Source organism: Misgurnus anguillicaudatus, chromosome 13 (assembly GCF_027580225.2).
Source record: "Misgurnus anguillicaudatus chromosome 13, ASM2758022v2, whole genome shotgun sequence".
Taxonomy (NCBI): Eukaryota; Metazoa; Chordata; class Actinopteri; order Cypriniformes; family Cobitidae; genus Misgurnus; species Misgurnus anguillicaudatus.
In genome coordinates, this window is record NC_073349.2 from 11,354,813 (window position 1) to 11,373,650 (window position 18,838).

The window sequence follows — 18,838 nt, forward strand, 5'->3', positions numbered from 1 at the left end:
TTAATCTATTGACAGCCCTAGTTCATATTTATATATACATAATATTTGTTTATGTTCTGTGTATAATAATTATGTAAACAAAAACTTTTATTCTGCAAACAAATAGTCGTGACTAATCATTAGGCAGCCCTACTTTTTTTCATACATGTTGGTTCGAAAATAATATACATGTGCTCCTGTTTACTGGACTACAAAGGCAAAGCGCAGTAACTACAAAATTGAGTTAAGACTTGAAATGAGCTTTCTGTTTTAATGTTGTTCCATTTCAGAAAAACAAACATGTTTGACTAGCTGGTGTTAAAACTTTAAGGGCATTTGTTCAGTTTCAGTGTTTGTGTAGTTACTGCATTTAGCCTTTAGAGGGCAGTATAGCTCAGTGGTAGATCATTGTATTCGCAGTGTAAAAGGTCATTTGAACCCAGACATCACACATACTGATTAAAAATATATATAGGCTTTAATGCATGAAAAGAAACTTATAACCAAACTTGGTGTCTCTTTCGTGTTTCTCATAGACATAGTGCAGAATAAAGAGTTTTACCTGAGTGCTGAAGTCAGGCCTCCATTCACTTATGCAGCTTTGATCAGACAGGTAAGAAACCTCAACCCAACTTTGGGCGCACTCACATTATCCAAACCAAACCAAACCATGCCCCAGTGCGATTGTCACCCCTCCCTTCTCCCTCATGGTGCACGCACTCACATTGTATTTTTTATCGATCCGAGTCCGGGCGCGCTTTCGTCATTAAGATGCGTTTGTTTTGAAAAAAGCAGGAAGTAAAGCTCTCTCTTAACACTGGAACCCACCGTAATGATAAGTCTGTGTTTTTATTCGGATTCGTTTGGTGCGCGATTACAGACAGCCCTCTCACATGTCATCATATTGCTTAGTTGATCTGTCACGTGTGCAGCTCGGACATTCACGTAACCCCGCTGCGCACATCAAAGGGTTTTTACGGAGGCAGATGAAGGTGAGTGGTTGCGCAACTGACGTCTCCACCTTTTGAATCGCGCTCAGGCGCGATTGCGCTCACACCACAGCCTTCCGCGCCTGAGCCCAAGTGAACCACGCTCCGGCCCACCTCTGCAACCCGGCCGTGGCGCGATTAACCAATCCACGCCCGGGCACAGAACAGAGCGATCACACTAGTCAAACAAACCAGGCTTTGGGGGTCAAACGCGCCCGAGCGCGGTTTGGTTTGGATAGTGTGAGTGCGCCCTTTGGTACCTCACCATAAGTAAACCGATTTGATTCTGTTCAGTTCATTGTTTTTATAACAGCTTGTATTGATTGTACATCTGCTTCACATGACACAAATGTTTAGGATAAATTTATTGTGATTGCAATTTATGTGCCTCTTACTCTATAGGCCATTTTGGAGGCTCCAGAAAAGCAGCTCACACTAAACGAAATCTACAACTGGTTCACGCGAACATTCGCCTATTTCAGGCGCAACGCAGCAACGTGGAAGGTAACCAGAAACATCGTAATTATGCATTTAAGTGTGCTGTTTTTCAAATATCGGTTTAGATTTCTGATGATGTGTCTTTGTTTGGAATCCCAGAATGCAGTTCGTCATAACCTCAGTCTTCACAAGTGTTTCGTGCGAGTGGAGAATGTGAAGGGGGCCGTTTGGACCGTGGACGAGTTGGAGTTTCAGAAAAGGCGACCTCAGAAGATCACTGGGTAAATTTTTATTATCAGATACAAATTTATTGCACAGTTGTCCCACGTCCAGATTCTACGGAGGTCAAGTTGTTTTGTTTCTGTTTGTGCAGGTCACCTCTGGTGAAGAACATCCAATCCAGTTTGGGTCACAGTCCTGCCTTATCTGCCCTACAGGTATGAATTCATCCATATTTCACATTTTACTTCATTTAGTTGTAATTATAAGCAGCTTTACGTGAAAAGAACAAAAAACAGAAGTAGAAAGAAATAGTAGAAAACAAGGTAATATTGCAAATGTTTTTGTCCTTTTAAAAAGACTGTTGTCTAATAAAACAGTGTATATATGTAAATGTCAACCTTAGCATGAAAGTAAAGTTTTTACCTAAAATTTCATCTCAGATGTCAATATTTGGTGGCTTAAATAACTATGCAAAGTCTCTGTTAGTTTCAAGTGCTTTTTTATTTTCCATATAAATGTCAGAATTATTACGTCCATAACATTGTTTCTTCCTCAATAAAGTGCACACAAAAATTTAAATAAATATTCTTTGAAGAGTTTGGTTCCAAAACCAAGACGTGTTTTCTATATCAAGAAAGTGACAAGATGAAAACCACTATTTTCTGTTACAAACTTTCACATAGCATCTTTAGGTTATAATAACATTAAAAATTCAAATCCATAATTTGATTTTCAAAAGATTTATTATAAAAATGCAATAAATGCAATAAATCCATGACAAGTTTTTTTTTCAAAATGCTATAAATCTATTGAATCAGTGTATAAATGTGCATTCATCTTTGCCATGTTATATTCATTTAGTTGGCTAGTGGTATAAACTGATTAAAAATAAAAATTACACTGTAAAACCTAAAAGTGAACTCAACTCAAACCATTTAAGTAAACCGGTTGCATTAGTAAAACGCATACATTTGAGTACTGTGAACTAAACAAATTGAGTCATATGCAGTTATGCACTTATATTCACACTACTTAAATATAAGTGCATAATTGCACATGACTTAAGTTCACAGTACTTAAATTTATGTGTTTTAAAACTTATATGGTCTAATGCAACCGGTTTACTTAAATGGTTTGAGTTAAGTTAACTGTTAGGTTTTACAGTGTAATGGCATTAATCAAAACACTTACTTTGTCATATTAAGAACACTGTCATTGCTGCTGTCATCCTTGGGACGTCATCGCTGAACGTTTTTGAAAGCGATCAGCTGTAAAATGTTTTGGTCCTGCTCGATTTTTGTTGACTTTGAGTAAAATAATGAAAAGTTTTTGATAAGATCCCCTGGGGTCAATCTGTTAGCATGACAGAAGCTTGATTGTGTAAGCTGTGTGGTTTACAGAAAAATAATCAACATCCATAGAACATTTCTCAGCCAATCAGAATGCAGCATTGAACAGACCCGTGGTATAAGCGGATTTATTGCATTCTGCAGAGAAGGAGGACTGGCGTTTTTCGCTGTTTGAAATTAAAGTAAGAAAAGATGACAGAATAACATGGCGTATATCGGATTTTGTGTAAAATTATGGATTAACTTTTTAAAACTGACCTTCTGATCTTGGCGAAACTCATTTTTTTAAATGGCGTTAATCACATTTTGGAACCAAACTCTTCATTTGTTCTTTTAAGAGACGTCCCTTATCCATTTGTTAGGTATTATTGCTTCTGGTTTCTGCATTTTAATTCACAAGATTTCCTACAATGTATGTTGTCTCCCACAACTTTTTTGTCACATCATAATACATGCATGTTTCTAAAATGGAAAACATAAGTACAGACTGATATTTATCGGATGTCTGGAATCTATCATTAGGGGTTTAGGAAAATATAAACAGATGGTTCAATATATTTGTAATAGAAGCATTCTCTGAGAAAGTTTTTAACGCTGAAATTGCTCATATGTATTTTACTTCGACTATAGGACATTTAGGGGTGGTTTCCTGGAAAGGGATTAGTTTAAGCCAGAACATTACTTGTGTGCATTTTGAGGCAAAACAAAGGGCACTGATGTATTTTTAAAGATATGTCAGTACAAGTTGTTTTTAGTTTGGACAACTCTTACATTGATTTTAGTCTAGGACTAGTCTAATCCCTATCCAGAAAAACGCCCGGGAAACAGTCAATTAATATGATAGATGACAGGTATCAAATTAAACCAGACATGCCTTTTCAGCTTGCATGGATTTTTTTTAAACACTGGAAGATTAAGAAACGAGGTGTAACATGCATAGAGGATTTGCAATAATGTTATGTAAGTAATAATTGACGACGGGCCATTTAATTATTTATAAAATAATGCACACCCAAGGTGGCAATGCTGCACAAATTATTCAAAGGAGCGCAGTTACCAGAGACATTGCTCTTGTGGTTATTTTAAGACATTTGACAGTCACAGGTCAGGTGTGCGTTTATTGAAAAATAATGCATACCTGTGAAACATTTCTCAACCAATCAGAACAAAGCATTCAGCAGCCCTGTGTTATGCATATCTTAATAAAAGTGATGATTACAAAATGTTCGATTGTCACAAATGTGACCCAGTCTGTGAAAACCCAGCAAATCATTTTTTTTGTGATTTACTGTTTTCTACATAAAATCATCTTGCATAATGGTAAGAAGAATATTCTTTGTGAATATATCCTTGATATCTTTAATAATGATATCCACTTTAATAAGATGATGTCAAATATTGAAATCAATGAGTGAAAGCAAACTTTGATTCTCCTAATCTCATTATTAGATTGAGGCTTAAGTCTGGATTTCACAGACAGGGTCACAAATGTTCTCCGATGTCACGTCAGTTTACACTTGATACATTCATTAATACCTGAATTGAACTGAGTCACCCTTGAGCACAGTGAATGCTTCAAATACCTTTGTATTGTCATCAACACAAGCGTCACCTGAAGCTATATATACCACTACAAAATATTTGTAATCCAAACTGGTTCATGTCTGGATTGTGTATACAAAATCATGAGCCATATGCTACTGCAATTCACAGGAATTGAACTCCAGGCATGTGCACACCTTAAATTTGTAAAAGATGGACCCCAAATGGAAACTTCGATCATGACATACAATCATCACGTTTATATGAATGAAGCCTGTCTTATGTTTTACCGCAATGTAATAATGTGTTTGTCCTCAGGCAGCGATGGCGGACAGCAGTCTGCCCCTCTATGGCTCTGCGTCTATGGGAGGATCCGGTCTGAAGGCCCTGGCCAACATGCATGAGGATATGAGTTCACACGAGCATGATGAGGGCTCTCACAGTGACTCCAGTTCAGAGCTTTCTCCTCTGCCGACACTGTGAGTCAAATCTCCTTCACGTCCTCTCAAACACTATTAACCCTCAAACGCTCCTCGTTTTCTGTTTACACTTCTGGCCCTTGGGGTCTATATGACCCCAACATAGAAAGAATAATTGTAAGAAAAATATACATTTTCAATAATATGAATAATATATCTTTTTTTTTGTTTACTTCTCATCTATACAATAAAGCTGTGCTTTAAGAGATTTGAAGTACTTTTGTACCCGTTTACAACTAAATTCCTCAACTACACCAATATTGAATTTTTATGAAAATTCACATAAATTATTATATAAATTTTATTTAAATTGTTTTTAGATATTGATATAGGTGTGAGGTGTTGAATTCAGCCATCAGTTATAAAATTGAACCAGACATGCCTTTCCAGCTTGCATGGAAAGCAGATGCCCATAGAGACCCATTAATTTTACTGGATATGGACAACTGCTCAAATCACTACTTTAGTGATACATTTTGTTAATTTATGTTTATATGAACATTAGAAAGGACATTAAAAATAAATATTATTTCAAATAGTATTTTTTTTTAATAGTTTTTGATACATTTTGAGTGTAAGTGTGCGTGTGTGTGTGTGTGTGTGTGTGAGCATGTGTTTTTTTGCATTGCATTTGTGCACAAGAACCAGGCATTTATTTCTGTGTCAAACTTTTCAGATTTATGCTGGATTTATTGATATTAATTATTTGACAAATGAAAAAAAATTTGTTTTGCATTTCCCATTCACTTTCACTTGGGGTCATATTGACCCCAAGGGACAGATTAGTGACATTTTTTTTTTTACATACCTTTAGAACAACCAAATCAAGCCCAGTTTTTTGTGTATGTAAAGATTGATTATTTAGGAAAAGTCACAAAGTTTTATATCTCTGAGATGAAGGGAACCTTTTTTTTAACTTATGAAATGTCGTTTGGGGTCATATAGACCAGTGGTTTTCAAACTGGGGGTCGCGAGATAATGCCAGGGGGGCCCCAGTTTTATGACACTTTATGAAATACATTAATTTATTATGAATTCTGTGTAATTAAACCTAAAAAAATAAGCTACTAACCAAAAGCACTACTTTTTTAAATGTTTTTTTTTATTAAAATGTTGAGTTTTAAACAGTTTTTGTCACAAATTTTCTTTGGGGGGCCGCGAAGGAATGCACCGTACACAAGGGGGGCCGCAATCTGAAGGAGTTTGGGAACCACTGATATAGACCCCAAGGACCGATTGAGGGTTAATGTCATCTTCTGATGTCACACATGTCTCATAATATAAAGATGAGCATCAAGTTTGATTTCAATTTTCATTTTTATCACATCGCTTTCATTTGTCATTTTCATCTTGTCTGTGGCACAGGCACCAGTCTCAAATTAAAGAGGAGCACATGGAGTCCGAGGACTATAATGGTTCAATGTCTCCAGAGACGGAAGACCAGCAAAGTCCAGACACCAATCACGATGCAGAATACCCAGAAGATCACGACCCAGCCTGTAAGCCAGCTTTCTCCTGAGACCACCGCCGCTGAGGTCCTCGTAGATCCACAGCCCCTCGTTTGACATCTGTCCAGCGTACCAACAGACTCTGAACCCACACACACACACAAATGAATGCCACAAACCATTCCTGTTGGGAACAACTCTTTATTTATTATTTCATTGTTTCTGTTGTATGCAATGGATCGACTTCACCGGTACTAAAGGGCTCGCCTGTGTTTATACATGAGAAAAGTTTGCAAAGGATGAAGGGAGGGGGGGGGCTGTAGGCTACACATCTCTTGTTTGTATATTAAACACTACAGCGCCTGATTTGAATCATCAACTGAGGTAATTTCATGCCTACAGATTTTCAAGCCGTCTGCGGTTAGATTTGTTTAGCTTTACCGCGAATTGTCAGACTTCGTGAACGCCAAATGAAACGCTTCATTGCAAATGCAAGGTTGATCTCGTAGGTTAAGTTGCCATGTTGGTAACGTGCGTCTTTAAATTTGGGGCTGCTCATTGGTAGAAACTGAATTTATGAATGTCTATCTTTTTTACCTCTGTTTTTCCAGAAAAAACACAAAACCAAAGGGGAACATTTTATAACCAGCACTTGATGATGAATGTTTTTTTGAGTTTTTGCTATAGTTTTGATTGTTGTTCTTTCACTATTGTGTACAGAAGGTTACTGTATTTCCATTATCCAGAACATTGACACAGAAATGAAATCAAACCTCATTTTTAACAGTCCTGATCATTTAGCTAAACCAAACTTTTATTTTTTTGCATTCGAGTAGTTTTTGTCTAGTTTGGTTGCTGTTTTTTTCTGTTGTGTAATTAGCAACAGTTACCAAAGATTGGTTTTTTTTTGTACCCTGTTTACATTGTCCCTTTTGATCTGGCCAAGACTGAGAAGTCTATCTAGTGTACTAGATAATGTCCTGTAATTGTAATCTGACACGTTGCCTGATAAGGTAATAATGCATAATCATTGACTGAATAATTTATGTTACACACATCCAAAAGAAATGGATGATATCTATTTCAAATCAACTATGTCAGTTTGTTCAACACACTTCTGCATAAATGGCCTTGTGATTAATAAAATCTTAGTATAATAATGTGAAAACTTGTATGCTGAATGTGATTTCTCTTTGTTTTATGATGTTGTGATGTATAAATCTCCACTAATGTTTGATTTTAAACACACAGAGCATTCAAACATAATCAGATTTTATAAAACACAAATGATCATGATTTTGTTGAATTTGTTGTTTTCGTCAAACATAATGCAGATGTACAAAAAACTGAAATCACAAATTCAGTATATGGTACCATGACTTTACATTTTATTATATTTTTCATTTGTGCATACACTGAAAAAATAGCATATGGTAATAAAAAAATCCTTTTATCAGTTTCCTTCCATGTAGTCTTTTTACTTTCCGAGTTAGCTGCATGTGAGAAAATATATTACTACATACAAAGATCAATAAGAAAATACAGAATACAATATATTAAAGTTGTCATAGACGTGTCTTACTATCTGTCAAAAACAACACAGGCACGTAAAATAAATGGCACAGCTTCAATGAATATACATGGCTGCTCCACAAACGTCTTTGGTTATAAACAACTTTCTTAATCACTCGTATGCAAAGCTGGAGACTTCCACTCGTCTTATCAGTTTAAAGACTCCAATATAACATAACACGCAGGCGTGATGCTCAGCTGACCAAGCTATAACATAAATCATGTCATGTGGATGTTTATAATATAGCACTGTTATATGTAGTTTATGAATATACATGAAACATTACATAACAGATGGTAGTTCTGCCCTACATTTGCTGAATAGGGTTATGTGCAGTAAAGTCCCAGGTATAACTAATGTATACTTTAATGTACTAAAATATACCATACTTGAGTACATTTGATAATACATTATTTTGTGCCAAATAAAAGTTTATACAGTATAAATAAAACTAAAATATAGTTCTACAAGTAATACTTTCAATGATTTTTATTGTATTGAAATAAACGGTCTCAAAATAGCTGCGCTTAGATATTCTCAAGTTTTATCTTAAGACAAAATTAGTGCATGAAAGTAGTAGATTTACTAAGTTTACTTCAATTATTTTGTGCACAAAGTGTATTTTACTAAAAAAAACTAAACAATATTTTTGGATCCGCTCAAACTGTCAATCAAACCTCTTAACTCCGCCCCCTGAGCGCAACTAACTGAAGTTCCACAGCGGAGCGGCTGAACGTCTTGCAACGGTAAATAAACAGAGATGTATAGTAACGAAGTAGAACTACTTGACTACTGTACTTAAGTACTAAAAGACAGTATCTGTACTCTACTGAAGTATTATTTTTTTCTCCTACTTCACTTTTACTTCAGTACATATTTTCGATGAGTTTAATACTTTTACTCCGATACATTTTTTATGTTCTGCATAGTTACTCGTTACACTCAAATGTTACGAATCATTCCAAACCCACATTATCACTGCCGGAACGGTGATACACATTAGAAACACACACACATAGTGGTCTAAACCAATCGGAGATAGTGAAGAGCGACCCCTCCCTCCCTCTCACTCACAAATATGAGCCGCGGTTGTGGACAAATGTGAAGCGAAGAGTGAACCGAAGTGCGCGAGAAAGACAGAGAGAGAGAGAGAGAGAGAGAGAATGCGCGAGAAAGGGTGAGTGTGCGCAATAGAAGGAAACCTAAATTCACTGAAACACCTTGTACCTTTACCTATTACCATTATATCGACTAATATTTCATTAATTCTGAATTCTCTATCACCATATCAGTTAAATTAATCAGAATTATCTGAACATTCATGTCCTTGTACTCCTGCTACAGCCAAATGAACTGTGAGTGTCCTTTAGCTTAAACATTTGAAATAATATAAACAATATTATATTCAAACTTTTGACTGTTTTCTTTAATAACTACATTACACAATACTTGTACTTTTACTTTCAGTACTTGAGTAGTATATTTTTTAATAAACTACTTGCAATACTTAAGTACAAAACATGTTTAATACTTTAGTACTTCCACTCAAGTGCTGTGCTTAAAGAGCACTTCAACTTCTACTCAAGTCACTTTTTTGATAGAGCACTTGTACTTTTACTCAAGTCTGGGTCCCTAGTACTTTATACATCTCTGTAAATAAATATATCTTGTTGTTTGAGTACAACGTTGTCTTTTTACGAAAGAAACAATGAATATGTGAGAAAAGGGACGACGAGACATTATTTAAAACAGGAATTTCTCTGGATTTATACCTTTTTGGTAACTTTTGGGATAATAGAGACGCGTTATAACCTGAAAACCACGCCCACCTGTGGAAAACAAGCCATCCGTCTCCATTGACTTTGTATTGCCATTTCTGGCTTATAACAAAAAGCAGAACAATGCCCAAAAGCTGCTGTGTGACAGTGTGTACAGCTAACAAGCAAAAAAAAAAAAACAGAAATAAGTTTTTATAAGCTGTCGACGGTAGTGACATGTTTACAGGAAGCGAGCAGAGTCACAAGACCCTCCCATGACACGAATTTCCGCGTAAATGTCTTGAATGTCTCATGCTACGTTCACACCGAGGGGCAACCTTCCGATCTCTCTAATGAAGCCAACACGGAAGTGACTTAAACTGCAATTCATCGACTTTCCGCTTGAGGCTGGCTTCAAAAGGGAGTCAATTCCCATAGACTCCCATGTTAAAAATGGCCAACTTTACAGTAGAAAATAATATGTTTACAGCCTGGTACAAAAAGTGTTTTTGGCCTATATAGCTAATTTTGCCCTTCATGACAACTGTGAGAGGGGTGAATTTTTTTGTAACTCACCCGTTTAGATTATATTAAGCCTTAAACTTCTGCATAATTAAGGGCGTGGCCCCTTGAGTGTCGGTTGAACAGCCACTGCTGTCACTAGTCTCGCGCTAGGCGGTTTCACCTCAGCTTCACCCATGTCCCGCCTCTTTACCCATTTTCGGTTTTCCGCGAGTAATTCGCGGGGACGCGCGGCCAAGATGGCGACGGCAGGCAACGCCTACTTTAAGCTTCAAAAGCGATCTTCACAAACCAATGGGTGGCGTCACGGACACTACGTCCATATTTTTTTACGGTCTATGGTTCACACCAAACGTGGGGCGTTGCGTTACTCGGTCTAGATCAGTGTGTGTCAAACTTTTTCAGCCCAAGGACCACTTTATCTTCCGATTTTTTCCTGAGGACCACCTAACAGAATCCCAGTCTAACACGCCCCCCAAAAACAACAAAATAGGAAGGATAAGCTAAATTTAAGTTTAATCTGCAACTGTTTCAAGTCAAAAACTAATTTTTTAAACACAAATGCAATGCTATGTTCAGAAATGATTATATGAATTTTATTTAATTTGAAAAAGTAAATGTGAAATGAGTTGCGGCATAATATTAACAACAAACTGCACATGTGAAAAAAACTGCAATTAAACATACTATAACAGCCTAGGTCCCACCTAATGTACCACTTAAGATCAGTTGACGCTTGATATTTTCTTTTGACTCCTCTTTGGTTTAGCCACCGATCCATTTTTACGTTACTAAAACAGAATGGCAAGAACTGATATCAGTTTCACAAGTGCATTAAAAATCTACTTAAATAAGTGATATTTTTGTATAAACACTTGCCTAGTTTAGGTCATCTTTTGGCGGACCACTTGGGGGTTTGGACCACACTTTAAGAATTACTGGTCTAGATTACTCGCGGGATTTAACTTCGTGTCATGCTAATTTTTTGCTTGAGTTGAATATTTTCAACTTGGGCGAAGCAACGTTTGAGGCGAATAACGTGTGTTTTTGTGGCAAACGCGCCACCTATATCGTGTCATTCGCATCGCCCAAACGCAAGGACGCGTCTGATCGCGTCTTTGCATTGACTTTGTATGTAATCTACTCGCGCAAATCGTTGAACTCGCGTCTGGTGTGAACCCACAGTCAAAGTGAGTAAACTCAAAATGTTCAAGCGTCCAACTATGTGCGAATAGCGCGTTTTTGCCGCCTCTACCGCGTTTGGTGTGAATCCAGCATTAGAGCAGTTCAGTTCAGTAGCTCTGTGTGTGTGTAAACAGACTTTATCTGTTTTCCAGCTGTCTTTAGCATGCATGAGGTTTACATAAGAATGAGGAAACAATCATGTCTAAGGCTCACGATATGTCATTACCATGTACGGAATTTCTTATTATTCATCTATGCCTAGATAAATACACTTTTACATTCTATGGCACCTTTAAGTATATTTTTAGTACATTCAAGTATACTTTATTTTTACCTGGGTTTTCCACTACAAGGAAGTGTTTGTGGAAAGGTTCTTGATGGAAGCATATAGCCCGAAGGAACCTTTTATGAAGCTTTATTTATAATAGTGCACTTTAAAAAGTTAACCAAATTCTCTCTGCGTAATAAATCACATAACCATCAGCCTTCCACTACATGACATTAAAATCCTCTTTATACTGGAACTCCTGCTCAGCTTTTCATTACACCATGTCTGGTTCTCCGTCTGTATCTCCATCTCAAACACTTTGTAACTTTCGCTGTCATTCGCTGACACCGTGGGCCAGATTGAAAAACTGCAGCACTCCTTTTTCTGATAGTAGCACATGGCTGCTGATATAATATTTGACCAATAACTTACAGTAAAACATTGAATTACTGAACACAATCTGACATTGATATATTTACCGATGATTGTCATAGCATCTAATAGCGTATATATACAAGACTGATTTTATTCAGGGAAGAGTAACAGTGCTTCATAGATAGATACATGTATGTGTTTTGATGCTAACACACCATCATGTTGCAATCTTGGTGCTACGAGTGACTTTATTTTAAAGCTTAACTCATCCTTTAAATGCAAAAATATCTCTTCATAATAGTTTACATTCTGTAAGTTTTGGTTTAAATTTGTTTTGGTATAACAAAATTCAAGACAGTGTTGAAGCCCTTAAACTTAGTCGTCATTTAAACAAAGGTGCGCAAAGCCATCTTAAAACCATGAGGCAGTGTGTGCCCGAAAATCATCTTTGCTCCTCATCTCCACAGCTCTAGCGTCTCTGTGGTGCCAGCATAACCTTGTTTATAAAGTTGACGATGGCAGTCGCCGGCTGTTCGGGATCCAGCTCTGCGAAAAGGTGGCACACGTTTTCCGCCACGCTCCCGGGCTTCTTGGCAACAAAACCGAATACTCTGGGAGGACACAGAGAAACTGGTAAGTGATTGGAAATAAAAAAATAAAAGTATCAGCTGGACAAAATATCCGAATAATAGGAAAGATGGACACATTGTTATGCGTGAGAAAATACACTTTATAAATATTTCCTACAGTGAGTGGCATTTACCCAACAATAATAAATAAAAGCATTTCAAACAAAACCTCATTCATTGAAAAAACTATCACAAGAAGAGTTAAGGGTACAGAAATACAATATAGATAATAAGACTATCATCATGCATATAAGCTTACTGTCAGGAGCGACACAAAACAGACACAAGCTCTTAAAACAGACGGGACAGGACACACACAGCAACATGTGGACTTACTTAGAGGTCGTGCTGTCTGTGTTAGTCCACCTACGGCAGCAAGAGGGAGACAGAGACACAACTGAGCAACAGACTCACACTCACACTGCAGCTAATGTTACACAAACATACCTCACGCAAGTATGCAAACATACAGTACTGTGCAAAAGTCTTAGGCCACCATGCCAGAATTAGATTTGTTGTTTTTGCAATGTTATAGTGATCATATATAATTATTTCTCAGTCTCTTTACATCCAGAAAATACAGGAAATATGTATATAGTATTAAAAACGGTATAAAAATGTAAACTGATGTATTAAGTTTTTAGGGTATACTCCCCTTACACTTGAGCAATAGCAGGAAACTGCAAGGATCTTTTTTTTACTTCATTCTGGTCAAAAACACTCAAGATGTGTTTAGTGCCAAGAGAGGTCACACTAAACACAGACGATGCCTAAAGAAGACATTTAGTCCTGGAAATTTAATTTTTTATTTTTTTTGTACATATTTCCGGTATTTTTCTGTTTGTATCTTAATAAAATAGATTGAAAAATAAATATTGAACAATAAAATATATAAAAATATATAAAACTTCTAAAACAACAAGTCTGGTGCTGGTGGCCTAATGCTGCGTTTACACCAACCGCGGTAGAGGCGTGAAGCGCGAGTAATTTCAATGTTAAGTCAATGTGAAGACGCGTGGACGCGCGTCAGGAGGTCCCGCGGCGCGGAAGAGGCGTTCGGCGCGGAAGATGCGTTTCCGCCTCATTCGTGCGTGAAGCTCGTGCGAAAGGCGCGAATTGAGCGTTGTGCGCGGTACGCGCGAATGGTGCTTTTTGTTCATCTTGCGGTTCACGCGAATTTGCGGCTGACGCCCGAGTTGAACAATTTGAACTTTGGCGGAATTTCGCGCCACGTTAACCAATCAGGAGCCTGCTTGCTGCTGTGGTGGCAGCCCTGCCCGGAGTCACTTACTCAACCAACGCTTGATGTTGTCCGTAAGCAATCACCTGGAGCTATACGACACAAGTTCTTATTTCTATAGAGGAGATAGGAATAAAAAGGACCTCGCTTGGAAGAGTGTCAGTGAGGACTTTGGCCAACCTGGTAAGTTGTAATACACATTTCACTTTTGAGTCACGTGACGTTTATCGACCCACGCAGTTTATTTTCCCCTGTAGTAAGGTTACCAAATACAAACCGGTAACTCTCTCGATAAATGCACAATCAACATCAGTCATCTTGCAAAGAGACAACCGCAAAGCACTTGCCCCTCCCACAAGAAGCGGAGTTTGCCTCTGTCGCACATCAAATGCTTGCTTTTTCCGCGCGTCTTCTCTGCTCTACACACGCGAATGCATTCAAACTGTTGAAGCGGCAAACTAGGCGCGGTAGACGCAATTTTGACGCCTGAAACGCGGTTGGTGTAAACTTAGCATAAGACTTTTGCACAGTACTGTATATCTAAGGTCCAAGGTGGTGCAAAAGAGTGGGGGTGGGGACTAACTCGCATATTCATAAGTATGGTTTAAAAATTGCTTTCTATAGAAATAGAAGAACTATTTGGGGCTAAATGGTCTTTGAGGAACCAAAAATAGTTATGCGATGGCAACAATGTGAAAAATCTTTTAATTCGTTCCCTGCCATCGACGAGTTATCTTGTCAATTAAGAGAAAACGTCAATGTTGAGTTTTAACGGCAATCGCTATTTCTGCTATTATCCACTAGGCGGCGCTCTTACCCAAGTTATAAAACACTGAAGCTCCACTGATCCAAAAGAAGTAAAAACTCTATTTATGTTTTGATTATCGCTCTAAATCTTATCTCTAACAAAAGTCATTCACAAAAATGCAATTAGCACAGCTTTTTGCTCGAAATTTTGTATTTTTGAAGAAACCTACCCATATTTGAGAGGTGATAAAATACAAATGTTGTTGGTTTGAAAGCAGAAGGTCTGTTTTTTCATTTGATATATTGTATGTTTATACATTTAAAGAAAAGGCATAAAACTTTTGTGAAAATCATAAAAAATGCTCCCACTGGCTGGCAACTTTTTTTTAAACGCTGGCAGGAAACGAGTTAAGCACCTTTATTTTTAAAGGAATAGTCTACTCATTTTCAATATTAAAATATGTTATTACCTTAACCAAGAATTGTTGATACATCCCTCTATCATTAAAAGAGGACTTTTGGAAGTACTTCGACTCGGCGCAGTAACACCCTCCCTCTCCCATTATGAGAGTGAGAAGGGGAGCGGACTTTTCAGGCGAGTCGAAGTACTCCCAAAAGTGCTTTTACGCCATAAAATATAGTTCCTCTTTTAAATCTGCTTAGAGAAGCGCTGTGTTTTATTTTGTACCACCAAACTTGCTCGTATAACTACTCGTCTTAAATAGGAAAAACGTTGATGTGTTTGGTCACTTCTAACTTTATCTCTAAATGATACCATTGAATGAATGGGGCTAAGCTAAATGCTATCGAAGCGTCGCAGCGCGCTCCAGCGCTTACGTGCACGCACACAGATGATAGAGGGATGTATCAACAATTCTTAGTTAAGGTAATAACATATTTTAATATTGAAAATGAGTAGACTATTCCTTTAAGAGTGCACCTTTAACAAAATTATGTTTTTCATCAATTAAACCCCAAAGGTTCTTCTACACATCACCTTACACATCAACACACAACAAACATTGATGCACACACAGACAGAGCAGCCCACAAAGGTTCATGCACTACTCTATTACTCAGTTAAGTAAAAGATGATGAAATTTTAGTTGTACTACTAGTCAAGCATTTTCAATCTTCAAAACAAGCATAAAATAAAATCTTAATATCTGTTTGAGAGCAGACATATATAAACTAAACCCCAGAAAACACTTTTCCAACCAAATGTTGTCTATTGACTACAATCTCACCTTCTGTCCTGTGGGTCCAGACTGCTGTATGTCACACTGTTGATGGGATAATGTCTTCTGAAGAACACCCTGTAAAACATCTGAATGTTTTATACACAAACTATAAACACCTTTATATAACTGTACGATTTTGTGGTTGCCCATTAAACTAGAAAAAGCAACATCTTCAGTATTGGCCTTATATTGTGAAAACACAACACTGGGTACCTGCGTTGGCTGTCTGTGAGTGTGATGCCCTGCGCTGACACTTTAAAGTGGACCACTGTCGCAGACGGCCGGGGGTTACGTGACACTGTGGCCCCTGTTGCTTTCGCAATGGCCTGGGGTCCAGTTAGTGACTCAGTCTCTACCGAGTTCAGGTATAACACATTACAGGCTGGCAAAAGAGGAGAGAGATTATAAGAGGACAAAAGAAATATGGAAAGTGTTTTCGGACAATTTTAAATAAATTAATTAAAGGTGCATTGTGTAACTTTTAGAAAGATCTCTTGACAGAAATGCAATATAATATACATAACTATATTATCAGTGGTGTATAAAGACCTTTAATAATGAACTGTATTGTTTTTATTACCATTTTTATCTACATACACCGCGAGTCCCTTACATGGAGGTCGCTGTCGTGTTTCTACAGTAACCTTAAATGGACAAACTTTTCTTTTAGAGCGTGTTTCATCACTACGTTGTATCAGACAATTATGTTTGTCCTGTGGCGGCTATCGTAGCTTCTTAAAAAAGCTACGCTCTTCAATAAAGGTGCTTCATGATGCCTTTGCTGTCGTAATGGTTCTTTAAAGCAGTGGTTTTCAAACTGGGGGGCCGCAAGATGGTGCCAGGGGGGGCCCCAGTTTTATGACATTTTATGAAATACATTAATTTATCATAAATTCTGTGTAATTAAATCTAAAAAAAAATAAGGCTACTAACCAAAAGCACTACTTTTTTGTATAATTTCATGTTTTTTGAGTTTTAGGTCACAAATTTTCTTTGGGGGGCCGCAAAGGAATGTACCTTACACAAGTGGGGGCCGCACGCTGAAAAAGTTTGGGAACCACTGCTTTAAAGCACCTTTAACATCATTACGGTGAAAAAAGGTTATTCAGATTATAAAAATGTATAAAATAAATGCTTATTAATAGATTTTTGAGGAACCAAAAAAGGTTGTTCTATGGCATCGCTGTGAAAAGCATTTATGCACCATTATTTTTAAGAGTGTAGATGCAGCTAAAAGTTCCAAATTGCTCCTTTAAATGATAAAACCATCTAAAACCAAAATTACCATTTCATTATAGAAAACGGTCGGCAAAATATGTGCCAATGTTACAGGGAATACACATGATCACTTATTAAAAATTATTTTTATTTCAATTTAAATTTGGGCACACATTTTTCGTACATTTTTCTATAATGAAATGGTAAATTTGGTTTTTATCATTTAATATATTTACTTAAATTGACAGAAAATACCTACTATAGAGAAATGGGTTAGGTACAAAAGTAAACACTTACCTGCTCCCTGTTTCAAAAGGTCTGCAGCTGTGCTCATATTACTGGCAGGCTGAACCTCTTGGACGTCTCCTATTGGGTCTGTAAATGCAATTTTTATACATTTATAGGTCAGTATCTAAGATTAACTCTTTCCCCGCCACTGAAAAGTTATCTCGTCAATTAAGAGAAAACGCTTCTTTTTTAGGGAAATCCATATTTCCGCTATCATTAATAGGTGGCGCCCTTACACAACTTAAAATCACTAACTTTTGTAAAAATCATAAAAAATGCTCATTCAAAAATGCTGCCAGGGAAAGAATTAAGTAAGAAATAATTGACAACGGGCCGTTGAATTATAAGAAAATAATGCACACCCAAGGTGATAATGCGTCACGACGTGAAGAGAAGTTACACCGCGGGTGTGCATTATTTTCAAATAATTCAAAGGACCGGAGTCAACTATTCCGCTTATACTACAGTTACCAAAACATTGCTCTGGTGCCTATTTTTAATGAAGTTTATTTAACAAAGTTCGGGAGAAGCATAGTCATGTGATCCAACCAATCAGTGCAAAGAGGTGCCTATATATGGCAGTCCTTCACCTCTGGCCCGTGACAGATTTTTGCAGCATCCCTCCTCCACCCCATCACCACACTCTCATCTAGATTCATTTATCACAGTTAAAGAGAGGGTAGTACTCTGGGTTCGGGCTAAAATTCTGAGCTCGGAGCACTCGGACAGAACGCCAAATATGCTTTATCTCATTCCTTATCGATAACATGTTAATGCGAACTTGTTAGATGTGCGGTTTACCGAAAAATAATCAACATTTCTCAGCCAATCAGAATAAAGCATTCAACAGCCCCGTGGTATAACAACTATTTATATATATTCAGATATATTTCAGACTTTATTTTGCAGGCCTAAACTTTAATTTAGGGTGTGTTTATACTTAACATGTTTGGTTTGATTAAAACTGTTCATTTGAGTAAATGTGAATGCTGCCACCCAAACTTTGGTGCGCACTAAACAAGCAAACTGAGACCTCTGAAAAGGTGGGTCTCGGTCTGCTTCCAAACTAACTCTGGTGCGGTTTGACTGATATGTGAACGCACTCGGGGCCTCATTTATTAATTTATTTACGATCAAATCTGTGCGTACGCACGCTTAAAAAAAATCCACGGCAAAGTCCATATTTATAAAAATTTCCTTTGACGTGGAAAAGTGCTCAGTGCTGCATGTTTTTGGAAATAAAAGCCATTCTTGCTGCTCGAGACTGGTTTGAACATTGACAGATGCTCTTTTATATGTCATTAATTAGGAATCGTTTAAAGGCGTAGATCTGAAACTGCTCAGCTGTG

At 37.3% G+C, this 18,838-nt stretch overlaps 2 protein-coding genes across 8 annotated transcripts in view; one reads left to right on the forward strand and one right to left on the reverse strand.

Moving 5' to 3' along the window:
• The window catches only part of foxp1a (forkhead box P1a), a 57,777-nt gene extending 49,870 nt beyond the window's left edge, over positions 1 to 7,907 (forward strand). For 6 of the 7 annotated variants that reach the window (XM_073875012.1, XM_055187358.2, XM_055187352.2 and 3 more), the window contains 6 exons: positions 516 to 592; positions 1,371 to 1,472; positions 1,566 to 1,687; positions 1,780 to 1,843; positions 4,838 to 4,998; positions 6,364 to 7,907. In XM_073875012.1, coding sequence (XP_073731113.1) covers positions 516 to 592; positions 1,371 to 1,472; positions 1,566 to 1,687; positions 1,780 to 1,843; positions 4,838 to 4,998; positions 6,364 to 6,517 — 680 coding nt within the window. In that variant the 3' untranslated portion in view covers positions 6,518 to 7,907. The remainder of the gene's footprint in view (positions 1 to 515; positions 593 to 1,370; positions 1,473 to 1,565; positions 1,688 to 1,779; positions 1,844 to 4,837; positions 4,999 to 6,363) is intronic. The other variant, XM_055187354.2, reaches the window with a different exon arrangement.
• tns2a (tensin 2a) overlaps positions 7,813 to 18,838 on the reverse strand; it is an 80,097-nt gene continuing 69,071 nt past the window's right edge. Inside the window, exons 24-28 of the mRNA XM_073875014.1 lie at positions 17,499 to 17,576; positions 16,197 to 16,365; positions 15,990 to 16,058; positions 13,092 to 13,121; positions 7,813 to 12,737 (exon numbers count right to left, since the gene is read on the reverse strand). Coding sequence (XP_073731115.1) covers positions 12,596 to 12,737; positions 13,092 to 13,121; positions 15,990 to 16,058; positions 16,197 to 16,365; positions 17,499 to 17,576 — 488 coding nt within the window. The 3' untranslated portion in view covers positions 7,813 to 12,595. The remainder of the gene's footprint in view (positions 12,738 to 13,091; positions 13,122 to 15,989; positions 16,059 to 16,196; positions 16,366 to 17,498; positions 17,577 to 18,838) is intronic.